Raw genomic sequence first — 23,926 nt, forward strand, 5'->3', positions numbered from 1 at the left:
CTTCCTCCTTTCTCCTTCTTCCTCCTCCTCCTCTTCCTCCTCCTCCTCCTTCTTCTTCCTCCTTCCTCCTTCTTCCACCTCCTCCTCTTCCTCCTTCTTCCTCCTTCTTCCTCCTCTCCTCCTCTCCTCCTCCTCTCTTTCTTCCTCCTCCTCTGGCGGCTCGGGCGTGGGCGGCGGCGGCGCCGCTGCCACGGGCACGTGCGTGCGTGTGTGCCGTGTGTGTGGGCCAGCTGGGCCCGGGAGGTTAAATCCCCCCTTTGTCGAGTGCCCCCGATCTGGCACTCGGCAAAGTTTTTTTTTTAATTTTTTTAATTCTTTGCTGAGTGCCACCTGGCCTGGCACTCGGCAAAGAGGGTTTTTTTAAAAAAAATCTTTGCCGAGTGCCCCCGGACTGACACTCGGCAAATATTGGTTTTTAAAATTTTTTAAAAATTCTTTGCCGAGTGCCATACGTCCATGGCACTCGGCAAAGCGGTGATTCGCCGAGTGTCATTTTTTGACACTCAACAAACCATATTTTTCCCACTTTTGACCTTCAAACTTTTTCTGCGGTCCTCATACAATACCTGGTACTCTATGTTCCAATGTGGCATATTTCTCGGACTTTTTCTATATTTCTTTAATTTATTTCATTTAATTGAATTTTCTTGGATAATTCAAATTATAACTGCTAGTCATTCGAATAATGAAAAAAATGAATGGAAAAAATGATATTCATGTTATTTAGTATAATGTGAGGCCCTATCCAGGACCGGACCGCCAATTTCGAACATCTTGTTCACGAAACATGACCACAAACTTGCGGTCGAGTTGTTTTTAAATTCTATAAAAAGCAAACGAAGTCCAAAAATCATGAAACTTGTCAAAATGTCTTGATATCATATGTGGAAGCTGTGATAAAAATTTGAGAAGGTTTCGCGCAAATTGTCACATACGATGCTTACCACCTTGTCGGCCTCTTCATGAAATCATGAAACTTCTTCGGAAATTCTTCGGTTTGCAAGCATCGTGTGTGACAACTTGCGCGAAACCTTCTCAAAATTTTATCACAGCCTCCACATATGATATCATGACATCTTGACAAGTTTCATGATTTTCGGACTTCGTTTGCTTTTTGTAGAATTTAAAAACAACTCGATTGCAAGTTCGTGGTCATGTTTCGTGAACAAGATGTTCAAAATTAGTGGTCTAGTCCTAGATACGGCCTCACATTATACTAAATAACATGAATATCATTTTTCCATTCATTTTTTTCATTATTCGAATGACTAGCATTTATAATTTGAATTATCCAAGAAAATTCAATTAAATGAAATAAATTAAAGAAATATAGAAAAAGTCCGAGAAATGTGCCACATTGGAACATGGAGTACCATGTATTGTATGAGGATTGCAGAAAAAGTTTGGAGGTCAAAAGTAAAAAAAAAATGGTTTGCCGAGTGTCAAAAAATGAAATCACCTCTTTGCCGAGTGTCGGCAAATCACCGCTTTGCCGAGTGTCAGGAGATGACACTCAGCAAAGGGTTAATGGCGGCTGTCGGCCGTTAACGGCGGCGGCCTTTGCCGAGTGTCAGGAGAATAACACTCGGCAAAGACCAGTTTTGCCGAGTGTCAGGAGATGACACTCAGCAAAGGGTTAACGGTGGCTGTCGGCCGTTAACAGCGGCGGCCTTTGCCGAGTGTCAGGAGAATAACACTCGGCAAAGACCAGTTTTACCGAGTGTTATTGTTTGCCGAGTGCTTTCTCTCTGGCACTCGGCAAACAGCCTCTTTGCCGAGTGCCCGATAAAAAGCACTCGGTAAAATCTGGGACACTCGGCAAAGAAGCCGTCTCCAATAGTGTTACAAGAATTTGGAGCATGCAGAGGTGGTACTTCACTCAAGTACTCCAACAGAACTTGGGTAATGGGTTCTACTTTCTTCTTTTTCGATAAACACTTCTGAAAAAATAGGAAAATTAAGTTAGTTTGTCACACGAAACCGAGTGCTCAGCGCGGCCTACCTTTCTGACGAAACTGAATGAATTGAGGAAGTTTGATTTATGCTGACGAACTGAACAACCTAATCAGATTGCAGTGGGCCCATCCAAACATGCGCAGCCCTATATCTATGTATATATGGGCGTTCGAGATCGTAGGCTGATACGATTCCACACAAAAAAGATCGTAGGTGGACACGACGCATCGAATTCCCGATCTCCACTCCACCGGCCGCCGCCAAGCCATCCCTCTCCCGCCATGGGAGTGGTCACCAGAGCCAAGAGGAGGAGGCTGGAAAAGGAAGAGCGCCTTGCCGACCGGATCAGCAGCCTCCCTGACGGCGTCCTCGGCGACATCGTCTCCCTTCTCCCCACCAAAGACGGCGCCCGCACGCAGGTGCTGTCCTCCCGCTGGCGGCACCTATGGCGCTCCGCTCCTCTCAACCTCGACTTCCACGGCGACCCAATTGGCATCCACGCCAGAGATATCTCCAGTATCCTCTCTTCGCACCCTGGCCCCTGCCGCCGCATCGCCATGCCTTACGGCTACCTGGACTATGACTATCCCACCACAGCGACACGGTATGGCTGGCTCCGGTCACCCGCCCTCGACAAGCTCCAGGAGCTCCAGTTCGGCAACGGTCCGCTACTGCCATGGGTAGTACACCGATTCTCGCCCACGCTTTGCGTCGCCCGCTTCAGTGGCTGCAGGATCCCTGATGGAAACGATGCCAGCCCACTCCAATTGCCGTTTCTCAAGCAGCTGTCACTTATAGATGTCGGTATCTCAGAGAGCTTTCTGCATGCCTTACTCACCGGCTGCCCTGTCCTGGAGAGCCTAATGCTACTTCACAGCGGCTTCCATCGACTGCAAATCGTGTCTTCTACCCTCAGAAGTATCGGGGTGGTGAATTCCTGTTATTTTCGTAAGCAGCTCGTCATCAAGGCTGCCCCATGTCTAGAAAGATTACTATATTTTGGAGGAACTGAAATGAACATCTCGGTAATCTATGCACCAAGATTAGCTATTTTGGGGAAACTCTTTAATGGCCGTCCCAGGCTTCAGTTTGGGGCCATGGTTTTTCAGGTACATATGCATCCTCTATCACTTCACCTTCATGAGCGATCCAAATTAAACCCATTTTTTCCTATCAATCAGGATGTATTAATTCTTCCATGCTTAACACAGGGATCAACCGTTGTTAGAATGTCAGGAGCAGTGGTGAGCGGTGTGAAGATTCTTGCCTTACATGATGTCCAACTCTGCCCGGATGCGGTTATTAACTTATTGCAGTGCTTTCCACACCTGCAGAAATTGTACATAGAGGTCAGTGAGTCTCCGTTTGAGAATGTGCATCAGCATTCTTTTGTCTCTTATCGAACAGGTTGACCGTTGACGCCGCTATTACTACATTCACTTTGCCTTTTTCAGTTAAAAAGAGTTTCGGGGGAAGATTGGTGTACGTACAGGAAACTTACTAGTACCCTTGACACTGATGTGAGGAAAATTGTGCTAAGAAATTATCGAGGCAACAGGCCACATATTAACTTGGCGAGGTTCTTTGTATCAAATGCAAGAGTGCTGGAGTTAATGAGGTTTGAGAAAGAAGGCACAAACATTACCACCAAATGGATTGAAAGGCAACAGAGGCTGCTCCAGATCAAAAAGAGCGCTTCTAGGGGTGTTCAGTTCGACTTTGTATCTCCCAACATATTGATTGGATCTTTTGAGGACCGACGTGCCGAGCAAGTACACGATCTATCAGCCGACCCTTTTGACAGGTTTCCTGACTAGTATGTCTAATGACACCAATCGAACACACATTTGTTTCTCAGGTGATCCAGCAAGGTCTAGTGATTTTGCAGTGTGTTGCCTTTTGTTATCTCTTCAGTGGACTACTGTAATTTGTTAACCAATTTGGCGTTATATTTTATTTTAAACGAACAACTCCTGAGATTTCTATTGTTATTTTCTACCGGGATTCATTGATTTTTGTTGTTTGCGATCTGCATATATCTGGCAATGACAGTTTCATATCACTGCCAGTTTTGAGTTACCGGCGGTTATGTGAAACCTCCATCACTACCGGTATGGTTGTGCCGGTCTAAAATTCGGCAACGAAGGGATTTTTAAATTGACAGTGATTTGAAGATTTGGGGTAGTGCGTGGGGCACACTTGTCAGGTCCTTCCCTGCTCACTGTTTCTTCTCCTTCTAAGCTCGCTCGCCGATGCCGCTCTTCACGCTCACCACAGTGGCCCTGTCGTCCCCGTGCCCGGCCTGATGGCATCGGGGCGGCTCATCGCCGCGCGGGCTAACAAGGCCACCATGCATCTTGGCGTGCACCACGAACCGGGGCAGCCCCGTGGAGCTCCCCGTCGAGGAGACCTTGTCGCCGTCATCGACTCCCTTGGACAAACCGCCACCACAGCAGCAGCAGTTGGGGCGGCGGGCACCGACCTGCTATAGGAGCCCGTCGAGCCGAACCGTCCCAGGTCCATGCTACTGCAGCTCATAGCGTGCGGGTCGACCGCACTGGCGGTTGCTTGAGCAAGTGCCGCGCCGAGCTAAGGTGGAGCCGCGGCCTCGTGAGTCGCGGCTATTGCCCCGTGACGCCGTAGACGAGGATGAGGAGGAGGGGGATGAGGTGGCGGCGGGGGCCGACCTAGGCCGCCGGTTCAGCCACCTTGCCGTGGAGAACAAAGAGTACTTCAACGGCATCATCGTGGAGGGCACAGGCGGCAGGGGCACGCTGCTGCCGGCATCGTGAATGGCGAGGTCGACGCCGGTGTGGACACCGTCATAGGCTCATAGCCCGAGCAGAGGGGGAGGTGAGCCCACACCGGCGTTGGAGCGGGCGGCAACGCGGAGGATGTGGGGGAGGCCATGATCCCCCCGGCACAAGATCGTCGCGCACCTGGCAGGATGGACTGACAGGGAGAGATGAGGTGGACCTAACACGTGGGCCCACACGTCAAATGCATAGTAAGTGCCACATCAACATAAGGAGTGGGTTAAGATCCGTTTGGACCAGATGAGACCCGGAACCAAGTTTAGGGACTCAAAAATCGCATTTTGATAGTATAGGAACCTAAATGACACCCCACGCCAAGTTTGAGGACCGGCCATGAATTTTTCTCATTACAATATGTAGCTACTAGGATACATGCCAAATTTAACAAGGATTCGGCTAGCTTCTTTTTCCAACGAGAAGCTTACCAGAATTGAGCCCCATTCATCGGGTACTCCAACAGAACTTGGGTTCTAGTTTCTTCTTCGATAAGCCTTACAGCCAGCACTCTCGGCACCATTCAAGTTGAGGCATTGATGATTACATAAACTGAAATGATAAACACTTCTGAAAAAATAAGAAAATTGACATAGTTTGTCACTCGAAACCGAGTGTTCAACGCTGGCAACCTTTCTGACGAAACTGAATGAATTGAGGAAGGCCTTGTTTAGATTGCAAGTTTTTTCACTCTCTCTCTATCACATCAAATCTTTGGACACATGCATGGAGTATTAAATGTAGATAAAAAAATAACTAATTACACAGTTTGATTGTAAATTACGAGACGAATCTTTTGAGCCTAGTTAGGCCATGATTGGACAATAATTATCAAATACAAACGAAAATGCTACACTGCCAAATACTGATTTCTAACCTCAATCTAAACAAGGCCGAAGTGTCATTTACTGACCAAACGGAACAATCTAATCAGATTGCAGTGGGCCCAACCAAACATGCGCAGCCCTTCGAGATCGTAGGCCGTTACACGCATCGAATTCCCGATCTCCACTCCACCAGCCGCCACGCCGCCATCCCTCTCCCGCGGTGCCGCCATGGGGATGGTCACCAGAGCCAAGAGGAGGAGGCAGGAAGAGGAAGAGCACCTTGCCGACCGCATCAGCAGCCTCCCTGACGGCGTCCTCGGTGACATTGTGTCCCTTCTCCCCACCAAAGACGCCGCCCGCACGCAGGTGCTCTCCTCCCGGTGGCGCCACATCTGGCGCTCCGCTCCTCTCAACCTCGACTTCCACGACGACCACGTTGGCATCCTCGCCAGCGATATCTCCAGCATCCTCACTGCGCACCGTGGCCCTGGCCGCCGTTTCGTCATGCCTCGCCGCTACCGTGGCATGGAGTATCCCACCTCGACGACCCGGGATGGCTGGCTCCGGTCACCCTCTCTGGACAACCTCCAGGAGCTCGAGTTCTCCGGCAACAGTCTGCTGCTGCCATCAGTACACCGCTTCTCGCCCACCCTTTGCATCGCCCGCTTCAGTGACTGCAGTTTCCTAGCAGGCGGAAACGACGCTGGCCCGCTCCATTGGCTGCTTCTCAAGCAGCTGATTCTTTTCAATGTCACCATCCCGGAGAGCTCGCTGCACGCCTGGCTCGCCGGCTGCCCTGTCCTGGAGAGCTTGCTGCTACTTCACAACAGGTACCTTTCAAGGCTGCAAATCGTGTCCCGTAGCCTCAGAAGTATCGGTGTGCATTCCAGTTCTATACAGCAGCTCGTCATCGAGGACGCCCCGTGTCTAGAAAGACTACTACATTTTGGAGGAACTCAAATGAACATCACAGTAATGTCTGCACCAAGGTTGGCTACTTTGGGGAAACTCTTTGACGGCTTTTCCATGCTTCAGTTTGGGGCCACGGTTTTTCAGGTACATACTTGTATCGTGCTCATGAATCGTCGATCACTTTCACCTTCACGAGGGATCCAAATTAAACACTTTTTTGCCTATCAATCATGATGTGTTAATTCTTCCATGCTTAACTCAGGGGTCAACCATTGTTAACATGTCAGGGAGCGGTGGTGAGCAGTGTGAAGGTTCTTGCCTTATATGATGTCAAACTTTGCCTGGATGCGGTTATTAACTTATTGCAGTGCTTTCCCCACTTGCAGAAGTTGTACATCAACCTGAGTCTCCGTACCAGAGGGTGAATCTGCATTCTTTTTTGTCACTTGTAGAACATCAATATTGTTCTAAAGTCAGGTTGACCATTGACGCTATTTCTACATTCACGTTGCTTTTTCAGATAACAAGAGTTTCGGGGAAAGATTGGTGTACATACCGGAAACTTACTAGTACCCTTGACATCGGTCTGAGGAAAATTGTGCTAGGAAATTACCGAGGCAACAAGTCACATGTTAAATTGGCTAGGTTCTTTGTATCAAATGCAACAGTGCTGGAGTTAATGAGGTTTGAGATAGAAGGCGTAAACTTTAGCAACAAATGGATTGGAAGGCAAGAGCGGCTGCTCCAGATAAAAAAGGGCACTTCAAGGGGTGCTCAGTTCGACTTTGTATTTTCCGGCACATTGATTCGGTCTCATGACGACCAACGTGACGAGCAAGTACACGATCTATCGGCCGACCCTTTTGACGGGTTTCATTATTAGTATGTCTAATGACAACAATCGAACACACATTTGGTTCTCAGGTGATCCAGCAAGGTCTAGTGATTTTGCAGTGTGTTGCCATTTGTTATCTCTTCAGTGGAATCCTGTAATTTGTCAACCAATTTGGCATTATATTTTATTTTAAACGAAGAACTCCTGAGATTTCTATTGTTATTTTCCACCTGGATTCATTGGTTTTTTTTGTTTGCAATCAGCATATATCTGCGTCAAATCATATTACTGTCTAATCCATTCAGTTTTGTCACAAAATATGTTTTTGGTAACCATGAGGCACACGGCAATTTTGTCAAATCCAGTCTTCTTCCATGCCTAGTACCAAGTTGAGTAATTTTGGAACATACAGAGATAATCTATGTAAACGTATTTGATCTTCTATATATATTTAATGGAAGATTCTCTTATTTCTGCATTTTATTCGACTCTATCTCTCCCTAATAACTCATTGTCCACCTCATTGGTACATGGACTGCCAAAGGCTAAAGCACTAGGTTGTTTTCTTCTTGGTACCTACTACCTACTGCAGTATTTAAGGATATCAAGATGCTTAAAATTTTAGAATCCATCATTGTAACAACCCAAAAATCCACATACCAAAAATCACAACTACAAAATTTTTGTTTAAACCCTATGTGATGTTGAGTGACACATGTAGAAGCCAAACCCTAGTCAAAATCATAAGCATAGTTTGGTTTTATGCCACATGTGTAATTAAATTCCTAAATAAATAAATCATGCATGCATCCTTAAACCCACTTGTGATTTGGATTCTTTTGCCTTATGTGATGTTTAACTAACTTACTTAATATTTATGATAAACCCTAAATAATGAATTATTTGTTGGAAGAATAAAACACCCCTATATAAAAACTTCAACTATTTTTGTATAACAAAAATAGCCAATAATCCCTAATATATGGGATGTATTTTGACCACCATTTGAAACACCTTGTGGGACCCACTACATGACTCGAAGCTCAAGTTTAAACTCTAACTAAATTTGAATCGAAGCAAAAGAAAGAAAAGAGAAACAAACAGAAAAAGAAAAGGAAAAGGAAGGAGGCCTCGCAGCCCAGTCTGTTCGGCCCAACTCGCGCCTGCCTTTCACCCCGCGCATGCGCTGCGGCCCGCCAAGCTGGCCCACGAAGGCAGCCCAGCATGACGCCCAAGCCAGCACGCCCTTCACCCGATCGTAGCCGCTGCCAAGCGGGACCCAGGTGTCATCACCCACCTCGGCCCCCCTGCTTTCCCCGACCATAGGGCAGAGATGAGAGCGGGAGCTCCACGCAACGCGCCTCGGCCGCACGATCGCGCCACCAACCGATCGGACGCGCTCGAGGACGCCAGCCGGACCAACCAAGTCTGACAGGGCCACGCCCACGGCGTGACCCTGCCCCCCCCCCCTCGCGCGCGCCCCGCCCATCACCGCCGTGGCCCCGTCCTGCGTTTCCTTGGCTGCGACGCATCCTCTACGCACCGTCGCTGCCAGGCGGAGCCCACTTGCAGGCGATAACGACAGCAGGAGCACCCTCGGCCACTTGATCACGCCGAGCCGCGATCGCCATCCGATCCCGTCTGCCATTGGTGAACTTTGGAGCTTGGGGCTATAAAACGACGCCCAGAGCGCCCTAGGGTTCCTCAGCCCACCGCCGCCGTTCGGTGGCCCAATTTCCCGCACCACTCCGAGAGAAGAGGGCCGAGAGGAGGACCCGGAGGAGGGAGGTGAGCAGGGAGCTCGGAGTCGTCGACCACCGGAGCTCGGAGCGCCGCCCCGAGCGCCTACTCCGACGACATGGCTTCCACCACTAGGCAGCACCTCGCCACCGCACCACCACCTAACGCCGCCAAGCACCGCACGGTGAGCCTCTCGCTATTGAGACCTCCTCCTAGCCCCATGGACGCCGACGCACGCACACGCGCCAAGCACGCCGCGGCGACGTCGAGCCGTCCTGGCTCGAGCACGCCAACGCAAGCCACACACGCGATGCCCTACACGCACGCACACGCCCTGCACCGCCACACGCTATGCGCAATGTCGAGCCGAATCGGCACGAGAACGCGTTGCAGCACGCACACGAGCATGCACGCGAGCACGCACGGGCGCGCACACCGCAGCCACGAACACGGCCGTGGCGAAGCCACCGCGGCCGCATCACCGCGGTATAGGTGACGCCACCACCTTGGCTGGCTCCTCCTCGCCGCGGAACACGCCATGCTCCCGATCAAGGTAGACGAAGGCCACCGGAGGACCCCCGTTTGACCACACCGCGCCGCGGCCGGATCGCCGCCACAACCGCTTCGACTCCACCGTGGCCAGGACCACTGGGAGCGCCTGGCGCCTCCCTGTCTCGCCGCCCTATTCACTGGAGCCACGGGAAGCTTACGCGCCCTGCCAAGCATGCTCCCAGCCACCACATCGCCCTGCCGCCGTCGACACGCCACAGCCGAACCTCCGCCGCCGTGGCCAGCCCCATGGGGAACCCTACTCGTCGCTTCGACCTCACCATCATGTTTTCCATAGCGGGGCGATGCTTTTGCCCACCTAAATTGAACACCAGCGCCGCGGGTGAGGCTTGTCGGGGAGCTCAACATCGGCGGGAGCACGCCGGGGAAGAAGATGGGGAAATTTCCCCTCGTCGGCCACACTCACATGCACCCGGTGCACGTAGACCATGCCAAAGGAAAAAGGGATGGACTCGGTCCACCGAAGACCTAGCCTATGGTCCATGGATAGAGAACACAAGTCTACCATCAACCACGCTGTGTGGGCCGATCTGTGGACCAAAGCCCAGTGGAGGCCCTAGGCTACAACGTGGCTGCGCCACAGCATGCCACGTGGTGGGCCAAGCCCGGCCCGAATCCAAGCCCGTATCCAGGCCCAACCGGTCCAGTTTGGACCCAGCCTAGTTGACCGTTGACCATTGACAGGGGCCCACATGTCAGCGACACAGAGACTCTGGACCCACATGTCAGGAGGCGACGTCATGATGACGTCACGATGACGTCAGCTGCTGACGTCAGCAGCCCAGGCCCACATGTCAACCACTGTGGTATGTTGACCGTTGACTTAACGCTGACTTCGACCTGGCCCCACCTGTCAGTGACCGTTTGACCCTGGACCCACCTGTCAGTGACCAACCGAGATGATGACGTCATGCTGACGTCAGCGGGACCCACCTATCAGCCGTGGTTTAGCTCTGATGATGCCATGCTGACGTCACGTCATGCTGATGTCAGCATGCCACGTGAACCGGTCACAGTGTGGCACATGTCAGCCCTGAATTAATCAACCTTTATTATTTTCATAAATGAATTTAATCTTTGGAAATTCATAACTAATTCATAGGACCTCAGAAAAATATGAAACCAGGACCAAAATTCATCTAAAATCGAGCTCTACGCAATGAACCCATGTTTGAGTGCATTTGGCTCTTTTGAATTTTCATTGCTTCTTTGTGCTATTCTATGGACGTCGCTAACACGACTATAATTCGATCGTATGCAGACTCGGAGGAGAACTAGACGGATGAGGATCGTGAGTACCGTGAGGAGTGTTGGGACGACTTCACTGAAGGTGCCACATCCCACCCAACCTCGTAGCACCTATTACGCATGGCTAAAATAGAACTGCTATTGCTTTACTTTATTGTTATATTCACACTATGATAGGACTTGCATGGTAGTATGCTTACTTGATGGCCTTTACCTTGACGCAACCTTACCCCTACTTACCCTGCTATTAGGCTAGACACACGCTTGCTGCTATATTTCATTGCTTATTACTTCTACTACGCTTGTACTACATTGATGCGTGGTGGGAACTGGTGTTATCTGGACTATGGGGAGAGTGCTGCGTGTGTGACTTGGGTGCGTGGAGGGTGAGAGTTGTGTCGACCAAGTTGGAATATACGACGAGCCTGGGGCAAGTCTTGCCGCGGGGTGCTACCTGGGCACCCCTGGAAATGGATACCTGTGGTGGGTAAATGGTATATGAGGTGGCCCTGGGTGTGAACCTATGATGGGAGGAGCCCGGGGTGGAGGTGCTGTGGTGGCACGGTAAATGGAAACCCTGATGAAGACATTCTGGCTTGGTCATCCCTAAGGACTTACTAGTACTCAGATTCACCAGGAAGCCTTACGTACCACTCGCCCTATATGGTGCGGGACGGCCAGACTACTTGGTAGGATATTGTCACTACTTCTAGGTTGATAGCGGACAGTGCAAGGAGGTATGGGGTGTGGAGGATTCCCCCACACCCTTCCGAGACTTCATGGAGACCTTGTGGACCCGGCTCGTGACTCATAGTTTCAACCACCCCAGACTAGACTTGGGGTGTACCAAGGCTGAATGGTAGAGTGGCATTATCCTAGGATAGCAAGCGGCCGGAATCAGCCCAGTTGACGACGGTCAGCGAGGAAGGCGGATCTTGTGGTTATGTAAAACCTCTACAGAGTGTATGGTTGATCGATCGATACATATGCCGACTTGTCGGCTATGGACCTTTCCTGGGTTTCGCTTAAACTAGATAGTGAGATGAGTCCTTCTCTTCTTCCCCCTGTGAGTGAGTGTTCGGTCGTAGCCAGGGGCTACGAGCCATGAAACAGTGCCAAGAGGGAGTTGGCCAATCGACTGAGCGTTGGTATGGTGGTGATGTGGTGATGATGTGGAGATGGTGGTATATCGATCCCAGGATCGAAACCTGGCTCTGAACAGAAATGGGGTGGAATGGGTGTGGGAATGGTGTTCAAACTTGACCAACTATTATTATATACTTAATATGCTAATACATAGGAAACCCTAGCCTTATAGGTTCCTTTTGAATATATCCAACTTGCATCCAATTTCCACAAAGCAATGCTCATAGGGTGAGAGTGGCCAGTACAAATCGTACTGATAAAATTTGGCACACAGGTTCTGCTGAGGAGTTTGACGGTTGAGGGGTTCGTTCCTACGCTCGAGTTTGGCGATCTTATCTTCAAGCTGTTCTGAATGAATGCTACTTTTGATTTCGCCAATGCGGCGATGTAATAATTTATGTAATTCCGCACTATTTGTACTCTGATATTCCATTGTATGGATGTGATATTCGACTGGAATTTGGATAATATCATCTACAACGGTCTTATTACACTTCGACTCTGTGGATTTTCCTTCGTGGAAATAAGGTCGTTTCAGTTGGTATCAGAGCCATACTTGACCCTAGGACGAAACCCTCAGAAATGGACGATAGAATAGGACGTGAATAGCCCTTCTTTCGGTTATATACCGACCCTGCATTTACTTTTATGCAAGGCTTACCTATTTATTGACCTGCTAACACCTGTTTCCTTAAAACATGCAGATGGCAACGAACGTCGAATGGCCGCCTCTAGGATCGCTACCTCTGGACCACGCCAAGCTTACCTTCGACCTACGTGAGCTCGGGGGTTTTGCACAGACCCTCTGCCGAGTTCTCGTCACATTAGGAGTCCCTGACGAGCTTGTCAAGGTCACCTGCACCGGGAAGTCAGCTCAGGAAGGAGGAATCGAAGGACCGGTTGTCACCTCAGTCGAGTTCCCAGCTAGCACTACCTTACCTTCAGTCCCAGCTTTCACTGAGTTGACTATAGAGGACACAGTTGAGGAGGGACTGTGAGCTGTCTCACACAAGGCACTTCGCAGAGTGATGAGGGACCACTACGAGCACCTGAAGACGACAGAGTTCCGTCTACTTCCCCAGGCCCTCGACCTCAGCCTTACCCCTAGTGAGCAGAATTTCGCAGCCGGTAGAGTTATCTTTGCCGAGGAGGACAGATGCCTTCGCGTCTCGGCTATCCACCTACTAGAGCAGGACAGGTACGTGACCTAGCTTGAGCAGAGGAGACATCAGGACCAGGCCCTTCTGTGGGAGTACCAGGAGCGAGACTCGCAGGGAGCATAGGAGCGAGCTAGTCTACTTGAGATAGTTGCCAAGCTATAGGACGAGCTCAACCGTCGTGAAGAAGTCCACAGAGCCGAGGTCGCTAACTTACAGGACAAAGCCACCGACCTAGGCAATAGGAACTGCTACCTCGACAGCAAGGTCTTGGAGTTGTAGAGAGAGTTGGATGACAAGAAGGCCGAGTTCAACCGCAGAGGAGATAGAGAGAGGTCCAAGGGGATTGATATGCTGAAAATCCAATCTCAGAACAAGACCATGACTCAGGAGCTAGAGGAGTTTAGGAAGAAGGCCATTCGCAACCAGGGTCACCTGATCGAGGCACTCAGGCAGAACGAGTACCTACAGGACAAGTGTGAGAGGACTTGGCAGGCTTGGCAGAAGTCTGACAAGAAGCACCTCAGGGAGATGAAGGGTATGTGGGATCAGCTACCCAAGGAGATTCGTAGCAAGACGAAGCCTAGGATAGAGGAGTTTGAGTTAGCCCCGACTCACCTCAACCTAGACGCCTACCCTACCCTACCTGGAGCCAAGCCTACTGAGGAGCTCACCGAGGCCTTGAAGTACGTGTCCCGACTTCACAAGTCTGACGAGGAGATCAAGATCGAGAACAGTCGTATCCCAGCTGCGGTGTACGAGTTAGAGTAGATGACCATGCGTGGTCATGAGTCATGTCAGTGGCTTCCATAAGTTGTACCCCATGATGTACCCCTTATGAGATGTAATATGAGACACTATGCATAGTACGATTCTCGCGAGTCTCCAAGTGTAGCTACTGGAGATGATGCTATGTAACAAAACCCATGTAATGAATGTTTTGGATCTTATTGCATCTTATGGATCTGATTGCTTCTTTATAATGAGTGTTGGATAGTATAAATGTTTTTCTTTAAATCGTCAAAATCATGTAATCATACTGAATTATAAGCACTTATGGCACAAACACTAAAATTCCTATGATCCAGTGTTGCAGATGCCGAACCGCCGATCTGCTCGCCTAATGAACCATGGACGTGCGCCCACCCCCGAACCAGTCGAACCAAACAGGGGGCGTGGTGGCAACAACCGTGGCCATGGCCGTGGCCGTGGACGTGGACGTGGAGGGATACCCTTCAACATGGAGAATACCCTACCGCCTGTTGAGGAGAACATTCCGCCACCACCACCACCGAACCTGGCAGAGGTGATGGCGCAATAGACCCAGCTTCTTGCAGCTCTTGTAGACGGAGCAAACCGTCACTAGGGAGGTCAGCAGAATGACTTCCAAAGGAAGCTGGAGGGATTTCTGAAGCTGAGGCCACCTACCTATGATGGCACCGACCCTGACCCGCTTGTAGCCAATGACTGGCTCAAGGAGGTGGAAAAGAAGCTCGACCTCACCACCTTCACCGACGATGAGTGTGTTGGAGCTACCACACACCAGCTCACAGGTGCAGCACGCGCCTGGTGGGATAGTTTCAGTGATTCCTATGATGACCCTGCCAACATCTCATGGGATGAGTTCGCCGAAGCATTCACTGAGTATCACATTCCCAAGGGTATCATGGAGGCCAAAGCCGAGGAGTTCCGCAACATCAAGATGGGAAAGGACAGGGTGACTAAGTACACCACTCGCTTCACCAACCTTCTATGCTATGCACCTTCCTATGTTGTGAACTCTGAGAAGGAGAAGTTGTACTATTACCGCAAGGGACTTAACCCGCACATCAAGCTGAAGTTTGGCGGTATTGAGAGTAGCACGCTGCGTGCTCTGGTGGATCGCTGCATCCAGATCGAGAAGGACCGTGCTGAAGCTAGAGAGGAGTACAGGGAGAGGAAGCGTAAGCCTGAGGAGTCCTTCTGTGGTCACGATCACAAGAGGTTCCGCAGAGATGCACCATCCAGGGAACGCTCTCGCCACAATAGGGATGACAACCCTAGATCGAGTAGGGGTGGTGGAGGCTACACCACCAAATACTCCCGCCCTGCTCAGGATCGTTACACCTGGGATTGTTATGCTCAGGACCGCAACACTCAGGACCGTTCCAACCATCCCCGCTCAACGAATGAACGCCCAGCATAGAACAGCTTTGCACCAAGCACTGGAAACTGGAAGACACCCGTGCCAACCCCTACAGGTGGTGTGCCTTTCACCTGCTTCACTTGTGGCCAACCGGGTCACAAAGCCGCTGAGTGCCCTCAGAACTCAGCCGCTCAAAAGTCTCAATTCAAGGGATCTGCTACTCGTGGACGTCTCAACCATCTGGACGCCGAGGAAGCACAGGCTGCCCCTGACGTTGTGTACGGTATGTTTTTAGTTAATGGCAATACTACATCAGTTCTATTTGACTCTAGAGCAACTTGTTCTTACATATCATCCTAGTTTGCACGAGAGCATGACCTGCCTGTAACCCCACGTGGAAAGCCTATCATCACCAGCTCACCTTTAGGAGACCTAAAGTGCACCCACATCTATAAGGGAGTGAGTATTACCATTGAGGGTCTTATCTTTAAAGCCGACCTAACCCTGTTACCTTCCCCAAACCTAGATGTCATCTTAGGTATGGATTGGCTAACCATTCACCGAGGTATCATATCATGTTCACCTAGATACGTCCAAGTGACCCACCCATTAGGCCAAGTTATTAGATGTGAACCCCAGTCTGGAAAGTCCACTTCTATCCTATGTGCCCTTAAAGCCAGTTCTGAATCACAAAAAGAGGAGAAGACAGTTCATGATGTGCCTGTGGTTAGAGACTATCCCGATGTATTCCCTAAAGAATTACCAGGTATGCCACCAGACCATGATGTAGAGTTCATCATTGATCTTTTGCCAGGAACAGGACCCATTGCCAAGAGACCCTATCGCATGTCAGTGGACAAACTAGCCGAGCTCAAGAAATAGCTTGATGAGCTCATCTTGAAGGGGTATATCAGACCCAGTGCTTCACCCTGGGGATCCCCTGTTCTGATTGTTAAGAAGAAGGATGGCTCGATGAGAATGTGCATTGATTATCGGAACTTGAACACAGTCACCATCAAGAACAAGTACCCTCTGCCAAGAATTAATGATCTACTTGACCAGCTCAGAGGTGCCAAGTATTGCTCCAAGATTGATCTCAGATCTGGCTATCATCAGATGAAGATTCGAGAGAGTGACATCCTGAAGACAGCTTTTGTGACTAGGTATGGGCAGTTTGAGTTCACTGTGGTGTCCTTTGGACTCACAAATGCTCCCGCCTACTTTATGAACATGATGAATAAGGTTTTCATGGATGAGCTGGATAAGTTCATGGTAGTATTCATTGATGACATCCTTGTTTATTCACCCACCGCCGAAGAACATGAACATCATCTGAGAACTGTGCTTGAGAAATTAGCCCAACATCAGCTCTACGCAAAGTTCAGCAAATGCGAGTTTTGGCTACAGAAAGTTGCCTTCCTAGGCCATGTACTATCAGCAGAAGGTGTTGCAGTTGACCCAGCTAAGATTGAAGTTGTGAAAGAATGGGATCAACCTCGTAACGTGACTGAAGTCAGAAGTTTCTTGGGATTGGCTGGATATTACCGCCGATTCATCGAGAACTTTTCCAAGATTGCCCGTCCATTGACAAACCTTCTGAAGAAGACTAAGGAGTTTGAATGGACGCCCGAGTGTGAGCAAAGCTTCCATGAATTGAAATAGAAGCTTACCACAACTCCTGTGCTAGCATTGCCTGATATCAGCAAAGATTTCGTGGTCTATTGTGATGCATCCCGTCAAGGACTTGGCTATGTATTGATGCAAGGTGGAAGAGTGATAGCTTATGCTTCTCGACAGTTGAAAGAACACGAGAACCGTTACCCTACTCATGATCTTGAGTTAGCAGCAGTTGTGCATGCTTTGAAGATCTGGAGGCACTACTTGATAGGCAACAAGTGTGATATCTACACCGATCACAAGAGCTTGAAGTACTTTTTCACTTAAGAAGATTTGAATATGAGGCAACGCCGTTGGCTAGAGTTGATTAAAGACTATGACCTGGAAATTCACTATCATCCAGGAAAAGCTAATGTAGTCGCAGATGCTCTCAGTCGCAAGAGTTACTGTCACACTTTGATCACTGAATCCGTACCACCTGAGCTCAAGGAAGAGATTGAAGATTTCCAGCTTGAGATACTACCGCATGGCTTGTTGAATGAGATCCGCATACAGTATGATCTCACAGATTGCATCCGTCAAGCTCAGAAAAATTGTGAAGAGATCGAACATCTCTGTGGTCTGATGAAACTAGGCTACAAGACCAACCACCATGAAGATGAACAAGGAACCATATGGTTCAAGGACAGAATCTGTGTACCTTCTGATCCAGCACTACGAGAGGAAATTCTATCAGAAGCCCATGATTCTAAGTATTGTATTCACCCTAGAGGTTCAAAGATGTATCAAGACTTGAAAAAACACTTTTGGTGGAAAAGCATGAAGATAGACATTGCAGGACATGTGGCATGATGTGACACCTGTAATAGAGTCAAGGCTGAACATCAAAGGCCTGTAGGATTGTTAAAGCCTCTTGACGTTCCCGAGTGGAAATGGGAGAGCATATCTATGGATTTCATAGTTGGATTGCCCCGTTCACAGAAAGGCAATGATTCCATTTGGGTGATTGTTGATCGTTTGACCAAGGTTGCTCACTTTGTACTAGTTCAGACCAAGACCGATGCCGAAAAGTTAGCTAATCTATATGTTGAGCATATTCTTAGACTGCATGGAGCTCCCTCTAGTATTGTATCTGATCGTGGTCCTCAGTTTATGTCCCGATTCTGGGAAGCCCTGCATAAGTCCATTGGAACCAAACTTGATTTCAGTACCGCTTATCACCCATAGATAGATGGACAGACTGAACGAGTGAATCAGATCTTAGAAGACATACTTCGCGCTAGTATACTGAATTATGGCCCTGATTGGGAGAAATGCCTACCCTATGTAGAGTTCTCTTACAACAACAGCTACCAAGCCAGTATCAAGATGTCGCCGTTTGAAGCTCTGTATGGCAGACCTTGTAAGACACCTTTGATGTGGTCTCAACCGGGGGAAAGATCGTTCTTTGACTCTGCTAAGATTCAAGATGCCAAAGAAGGAGTTGCCCAAGTAAAGGAGAATTTGAGAATTGCCCAAAGTCGATACAAGAGCTATGCTGACAAAAGAAGAAGAGAACTTGAGTTCAATGTGGGAGACTTCATCTATCTCAAGGTATCCCCGCTACGTGGAACTATCAGATTCCACGTGAAAGGCAAGCTTGCCCTTAGATTTGTTGGGCCATACAAGATACGCAAGAGGATTGAAAAACTCGCTTACAAACTTGAGCTACCTGAGGAATTGGCGGGTGTACATCCCGTGTTTCATGTATCCCAGCTACGCAAGTGTTTGAGAGTGCCTGATGAAGTGATCCCGACTGATACACTTGACATTCAGAACACTCTCGAGTATAAAGAGCATCCTATCAAAATTCTAGGTAGAGACACCAAAGAAACCCGAAGCAAAACTATTCCTATGTGCAAGGTCCAATGGAGCAATCACACTGAGAGAGAAGCAACATGGGAGAAAGGGTCTGACCTTCGACTACAATATCCTTATCTCTTTGAAGGGTACGTTATGTTTTAATCTCGGGGATGAGATTCTGTTAAGGGGGTAGGACTGCAACAACCCAAAAATCCGCATACCAAAAATTACAACTACAAAATTTTTGTTTAAACCCTATGTGATGTTGAGTGACACATGTAGAAGCCAAACCCTAGTCAAAATCATAAGCATAGTTTGGTTTTATGCCACATGTGTAATTAAATTCCTAAATAAATAAATCATGCATGCATCCTGAAACCCACTTGTGATTTGGATTCTTTTGCCTTATGTGATGTTTAACTAACTTACTTAATATTTATGATAAACCCTAAATAATGAATTATTTGTTGGAAGAATAAAACACCCCTATATAAAAACTTCAACTATTTTTGTATAACAAAAATAGCCAATAATCCCTAATATATGGGATGTATTTTGACCACCATTTGAAATACCTTGTGGGACCCACTACATGACTCGAAGCTCAAGTTTAAACTCTAACTAAATTTGAATCGAAGCAAAAGAAAGAAAAGAGAAACAAACAGAAAAAGAAAAGGAAAAGGAAGGAGGCCTCGCAGCCCAGTCTGTTCGGCCCAACTTGCGCCCGCCTTTCACCCCGCGCACGCTTTGCGGCCCGCCAAGCCGGCCCACGAATGCAGCCCAGCAGGACACCCACACCAGCACACCCTTCACCCGACCATAGCCGCTGCCAAGCAGGACCCAGGTGTCATCACCCACCTCAGCCCCCCTGCTTTCCCCGACCATAGGGCAGAGATGGGAGCGGGAGCTCCACGCAACCCGCCTCGGCCGCACGATCGTGCCACCAACCGATCGGACGTGCTCGAGGACGCCAGCCGGACCGACCAAGTCTGATAGGGCCACGCCCGCGGCGTGACCCTGCCACCCCCTCGCGCGCGCCCCGCCCATCACCGCCATGGCCCCGTCCCGCGTTTCCTTGGCCACGATGCATCCTCTACGCACCGTCGCTGCCAGGCAGAGCCCACTTGCAGGCGATAACGACAGCAGGAGCACCCTCGGCCACTTGATCACGCCGAGCCGCGATCGCCATCCGATCCCGTCCGCCATTGTTGAACTTTGGAGCTTGGGGCTATAAAACAACGCCCTGAGCGCCCTAGGGTTCCTCAACCCTCCGCCGTCGTTCGGTGGCCCAATTGCCCGCACCACTCCGAGAGAAGAGGGCCGAGAGGAGGACCCGGAGGAGGGAGGCGAGCAGGGAGCTCAGAGTCATCGACCACCGGAGCTCAGAGCGCCGCCCCGAGCGCCTACTCCGACGATGCGGCTTCCACCACTAGGCAGCACCTCGCCACCGCACCACCACCTAACGCCGCCAAGCACCGCACGGTGAGCCTCTCGCTGCTGAGACCTCCTCCTAGCCCCATGGACGCCGACGCACGCACACGCGCCAAGCACGCCACGGCGACGTCGAGCCATCCTAGCTCGAGCACGCCAACGCAAGCCACACATGCAATGCCCTACACGCACGCACACGCCCTGCACCGCCACATGCCGCGCGCAATGTCGAGCCAAATCGGCACGAGAACGCGTTGCAGCACGCACACGAGCACGCACGTGAGGACGCACGGGCGCGCACACCGCAGCCATGAACACGGCCGTGGCGAAGCCATCGCGGCCGCATCACCACGGTAGAGGTGACGCCACCACCTTGGCTGGCTCCTCCTTGCCGCAGAACACGCCACGCTCGCGATCGAGGTAGACGAAGGCCACTAGAGGACCCCCGTTTGACCACACCGCGCTGCGGCCTGAGCGCCGCCGCAACCGCTTCGACTCCACCGTGGCCAGGACCGCTGGGAGCGCCTGGCACCTCCCTGTCTTGCCACCCTATTCACTGGAGCCACGGGAAGCTCACGCACCCCGCCAAGCATGCTCCCAGCCTCCACATCGCCCTGCCGCCGTCGACACACCACAGCCGAACCTCCGCCGCCGTGGCCAGCCCCATGGGGAACCCTACTCATCGCTTCGACCTCACCATCATGTTTGCCATAGCGGGGCGATGCTTTTGCCCACCTAAATTGAACACCAGCGCCGTGGGTGAGGCTCGCTAGGGAGCTCACCACCGGCGGGAGCATGCCGGGGAAGAAGATGGGGAAATTTCCCCTCATCGGCCACACTCACATGCACCCCGTGCACGTAGACCATGCCAAAGGAAAAAGGGATGGACTCGGTCCACCAAAGACCTAGCCTACGGTCCATGGACCGAGAACACAAGTCTACCATGAGCCACGCTGTGTGGGCCGATCTGTGGACCAAAGCCCAGTGGAGGCCCTAGGCTGCGACGTGGCTGCGCCACAGCATGCCACATGGCGGGCCAAGCCCGGCCCGAATCGAAGCCCGTATCTAGGCCCAACCGGCCTAGTTTGACCCGGCCTGGTTGACCGTTGACCGGTCAACATTGACCGTTGACCGGGGCCCACATGTCAGCGACACAGAGACTCTGGACCCACATGTCAGGAGGCGACGTCATGATGATGTCACGATGACGTCAGCTACTGACGTCAGCAGCCCTGGCCCACATGTCAACCGCTGTGGTATGTTGACCGTTGACTTAACGCTGACTTCGACCTGGCCCCACCTGTCAGTGACCGTTTGACCCCGGACCCACCTGTCAGTGACCAACCGAGATGATGACGTCATGCTGACGTCAGCGGGACCCACCTATCAGCCGCGGTTTAGCTCTGATGACGCCATGCTGACGTCAGCATGCCACGTGAACCGGTCACAGTGTGGCACGTGTCAGCCCTGAATTAATCAGCCTTTATTATTTTCAGAAATGAATTTAATCTTCGGAAATTCATAACTAATTCATACGACCTCAGAAAAATATGAAACTAGGACCAAAATTCATCTAAAATCGAGCTCTACGCAATGAACCCATGTTTGAGTGCATTTGGCTCTTTTGAATTTTCATTGCTTCTTTGTGCTATTCTATGGACGTCGCTAACGCGACTATAATTCGATCGTATGTAGACTCGGAGGAGAACCAGATGGACGAGGATCGTGAGTACCGTGAGGAGTGCTGGGACGACTTCACTGAAGGTGCCACATCCCACCCAACCTCGTAGCACCTATTACGCATGGCTAAAATAGAACTGCTATTGCTTTACTTTATTGTTATATTTACACTATGATAGGACTTGCATGGTAGTATGCTTACTTGATGGCCTTTACCTTGACGCAACCTTACCCCTACTTACCCTGCTATTAGGCTAGACACACGCTTGCTGCTATATTTCATTGCTTATTACTTCTACTACGCTTGTACTACATTGATGCGTGGTGGGAACTGGTGTTATCTGGACTATGGGGAGAGTGCTGCGTGTGTGACTTGGGTGCGTGGAGGGTGAGGGTTGTGTCGACCAAGTTGGAATATACGACGAGCCTGGGGCAAGTCTTGCCGCGGGGTGCTACCTGGGCACCCCTGGAAATGGATACCTGTGGTTGGTAAATGGTATATGAGGTGGCTCTGGGTGTGAACCTGTGATGGGAGGAGCCCATGGTGGAGGTGCTGTGGTGGCACGGTAAATGGAAACCCTGATGAAGACATTCTGGCTTGGTCATCCCTAAGGACTTACTAGTACTCAGATTCACCGGGAAGCCTTACGTACCACTCGCCCTATATGGTGCGGGACGGCCAGACTACTTGGTAGGATATTGCCACTACTGCTAGGTTGATAGCGGACAGTGCGAGGAGGTACGGGGCGCGGAGGATTCCCCCACACCCTTTCGAGACTTCATGGAGACCTTGTGGACCCGGCTCGTGACTCACAGTTTCAGCCACCCTAGACTAGACTTGGGGTGTACCAGGGCTGAATGGTAGAGTGGCATTATCCTAGGCTAGCAAGCGACCGGAATCAGCCCAGTTGACGACGGTCAGCGAGGAAGGCGGATCTTGTGGTTATGTAAAACCTCTACAGAGTGTATGGTTGATTGATCGATACATATACCGACTTGTCGGCTATGGACCTTTCCTGGGTTTTGCTTAAACTAGATAGTGAGATGAGTCCTTCTTTTCTTCCCCCTGTGAGTGAGTGTTCAGTCATAGCCAGAGGCTACGGGCCATGAAACAGTGCCAAGAGGGAGTTGGCCTATCGACTGAGCGATGGTATGGTGGTGATGTGGTGATGATGTGGAGATGGTGGTATATCGATCCCAGGATCGAAACCTGGCTCTGAACAGAAATGGGGTGGAATGGGTGTGGGAATGGTGTTAAAACTTGACCAACTATTATTATATACTTGATATGCTAATACATAGGAAACCCCAGCCTTATAGGTTCCTTTTGATTATATCCAACTTGCATCCAATTTTCACAAAGCAATGCTCATAGGGTGGGAGTGGCCAGTACAAATCGTACTGATAAAATTTGGCACACAGGTTCTGCTGAGGAGTATAGCTCTGAGGAGTTTGACGGTTTAGGGGTTCGTTCCTATGCTCGAGTTTGGCGATCTTATCTTCAAGCTGTTCTGAATGAATGCTACTTTTGATTCCGCCAATGCGGCGATGTAATAATTTATGTAATTCCGCACTATTTGTACTCTGATATTACGTTGTATGGATGTGATATTCGACTAGAATTTGGATAATATGATCTACAACGGTCTTATTACACTTCGACTCTGTGGATTTTCCTTCGCGGAAATCAGGTCGTTTCAATCATTATCTTATTTTACTTTGAAAAATATGGTTATTAGCAATTCTCATTAATGTGTTTATTTTTATTTTTGGTGTGTGAATATTCTTGTATATATTATGCATGCTAGGGAAGGATGAGATAAGACCTCTCGTGATGTTTTCAAAATTTGTTCATTAATTGTTATCAAGCACTATTGGTCTTGTTTGTAAGCAGGTAAGACCTGCATTTCTACTCCTGAACTTCAACTTGTAATGGAAATGAAGAATTCATGTGCTTCTGTTGGATTATAAGAAGCAAATGTGCACTTCAATTCAAAGCATAGAAACTGCATGCTACATCACTTAAGCGA

At 49.8% G+C, this 23,926-nt stretch overlaps 2 protein-coding genes across 3 annotated transcripts; both read left to right on the forward strand.

Annotated features, from left to right (window-relative positions):
- The first annotated feature begins 2,237 nt into the window (after window positions 1-2,237).
- Window positions 2,238-3,773, forward strand: LOC136547910 (F-box/LRR-repeat protein At1g55660-like). Its single transcript, XM_066539598.1, has 3 exons — window positions 2,238-3,065; window positions 3,168-3,313; window positions 3,419-3,773. Exons 1-3 carry the CDS (start codon window positions 2,238-2,240, stop codon window positions 3,771-3,773), a joined length of 1,329 nt encoding a protein of 442 aa, XP_066395695.1.
- A 2,048-nt stretch (window positions 3,774-5,821) lies between these two features.
- Window positions 5,822-7,338, forward strand: LOC136550812 (putative F-box/LRR-repeat protein At3g28410). Of its 2 annotated transcripts, none has more exons than XR_010782371.1 (3): window positions 5,822-6,649; window positions 6,768-6,926; window positions 7,026-7,338. XR_010782371.1 is itself a non-coding variant. In XM_066542398.1 (3 exons), exons 1-3 carry the CDS (start codon window positions 5,822-5,824, stop codon window positions 7,027-7,029), a joined length of 966 nt encoding a protein of 321 aa, XP_066398495.1. In that variant the 3' UTR covers window positions 7,030-7,338. The 2 variants fall into 2 exon arrangements, 1 of the variants encoding a protein (XP_066398495.1); XM_066542398.1 differs by having other exon boundaries at window positions 6,793-6,926.
- Window positions 7,339-23,926: the final 16,588 nt, after the last annotated feature.

This window comes from Miscanthus floridulus, chromosome 4 (assembly GCF_019320115.1).
Source record: "Miscanthus floridulus cultivar M001 chromosome 4, ASM1932011v1, whole genome shotgun sequence".
NCBI lineage: Eukaryota > Viridiplantae > Streptophyta > Magnoliopsida > Poales > Poaceae > Miscanthus > Miscanthus floridulus.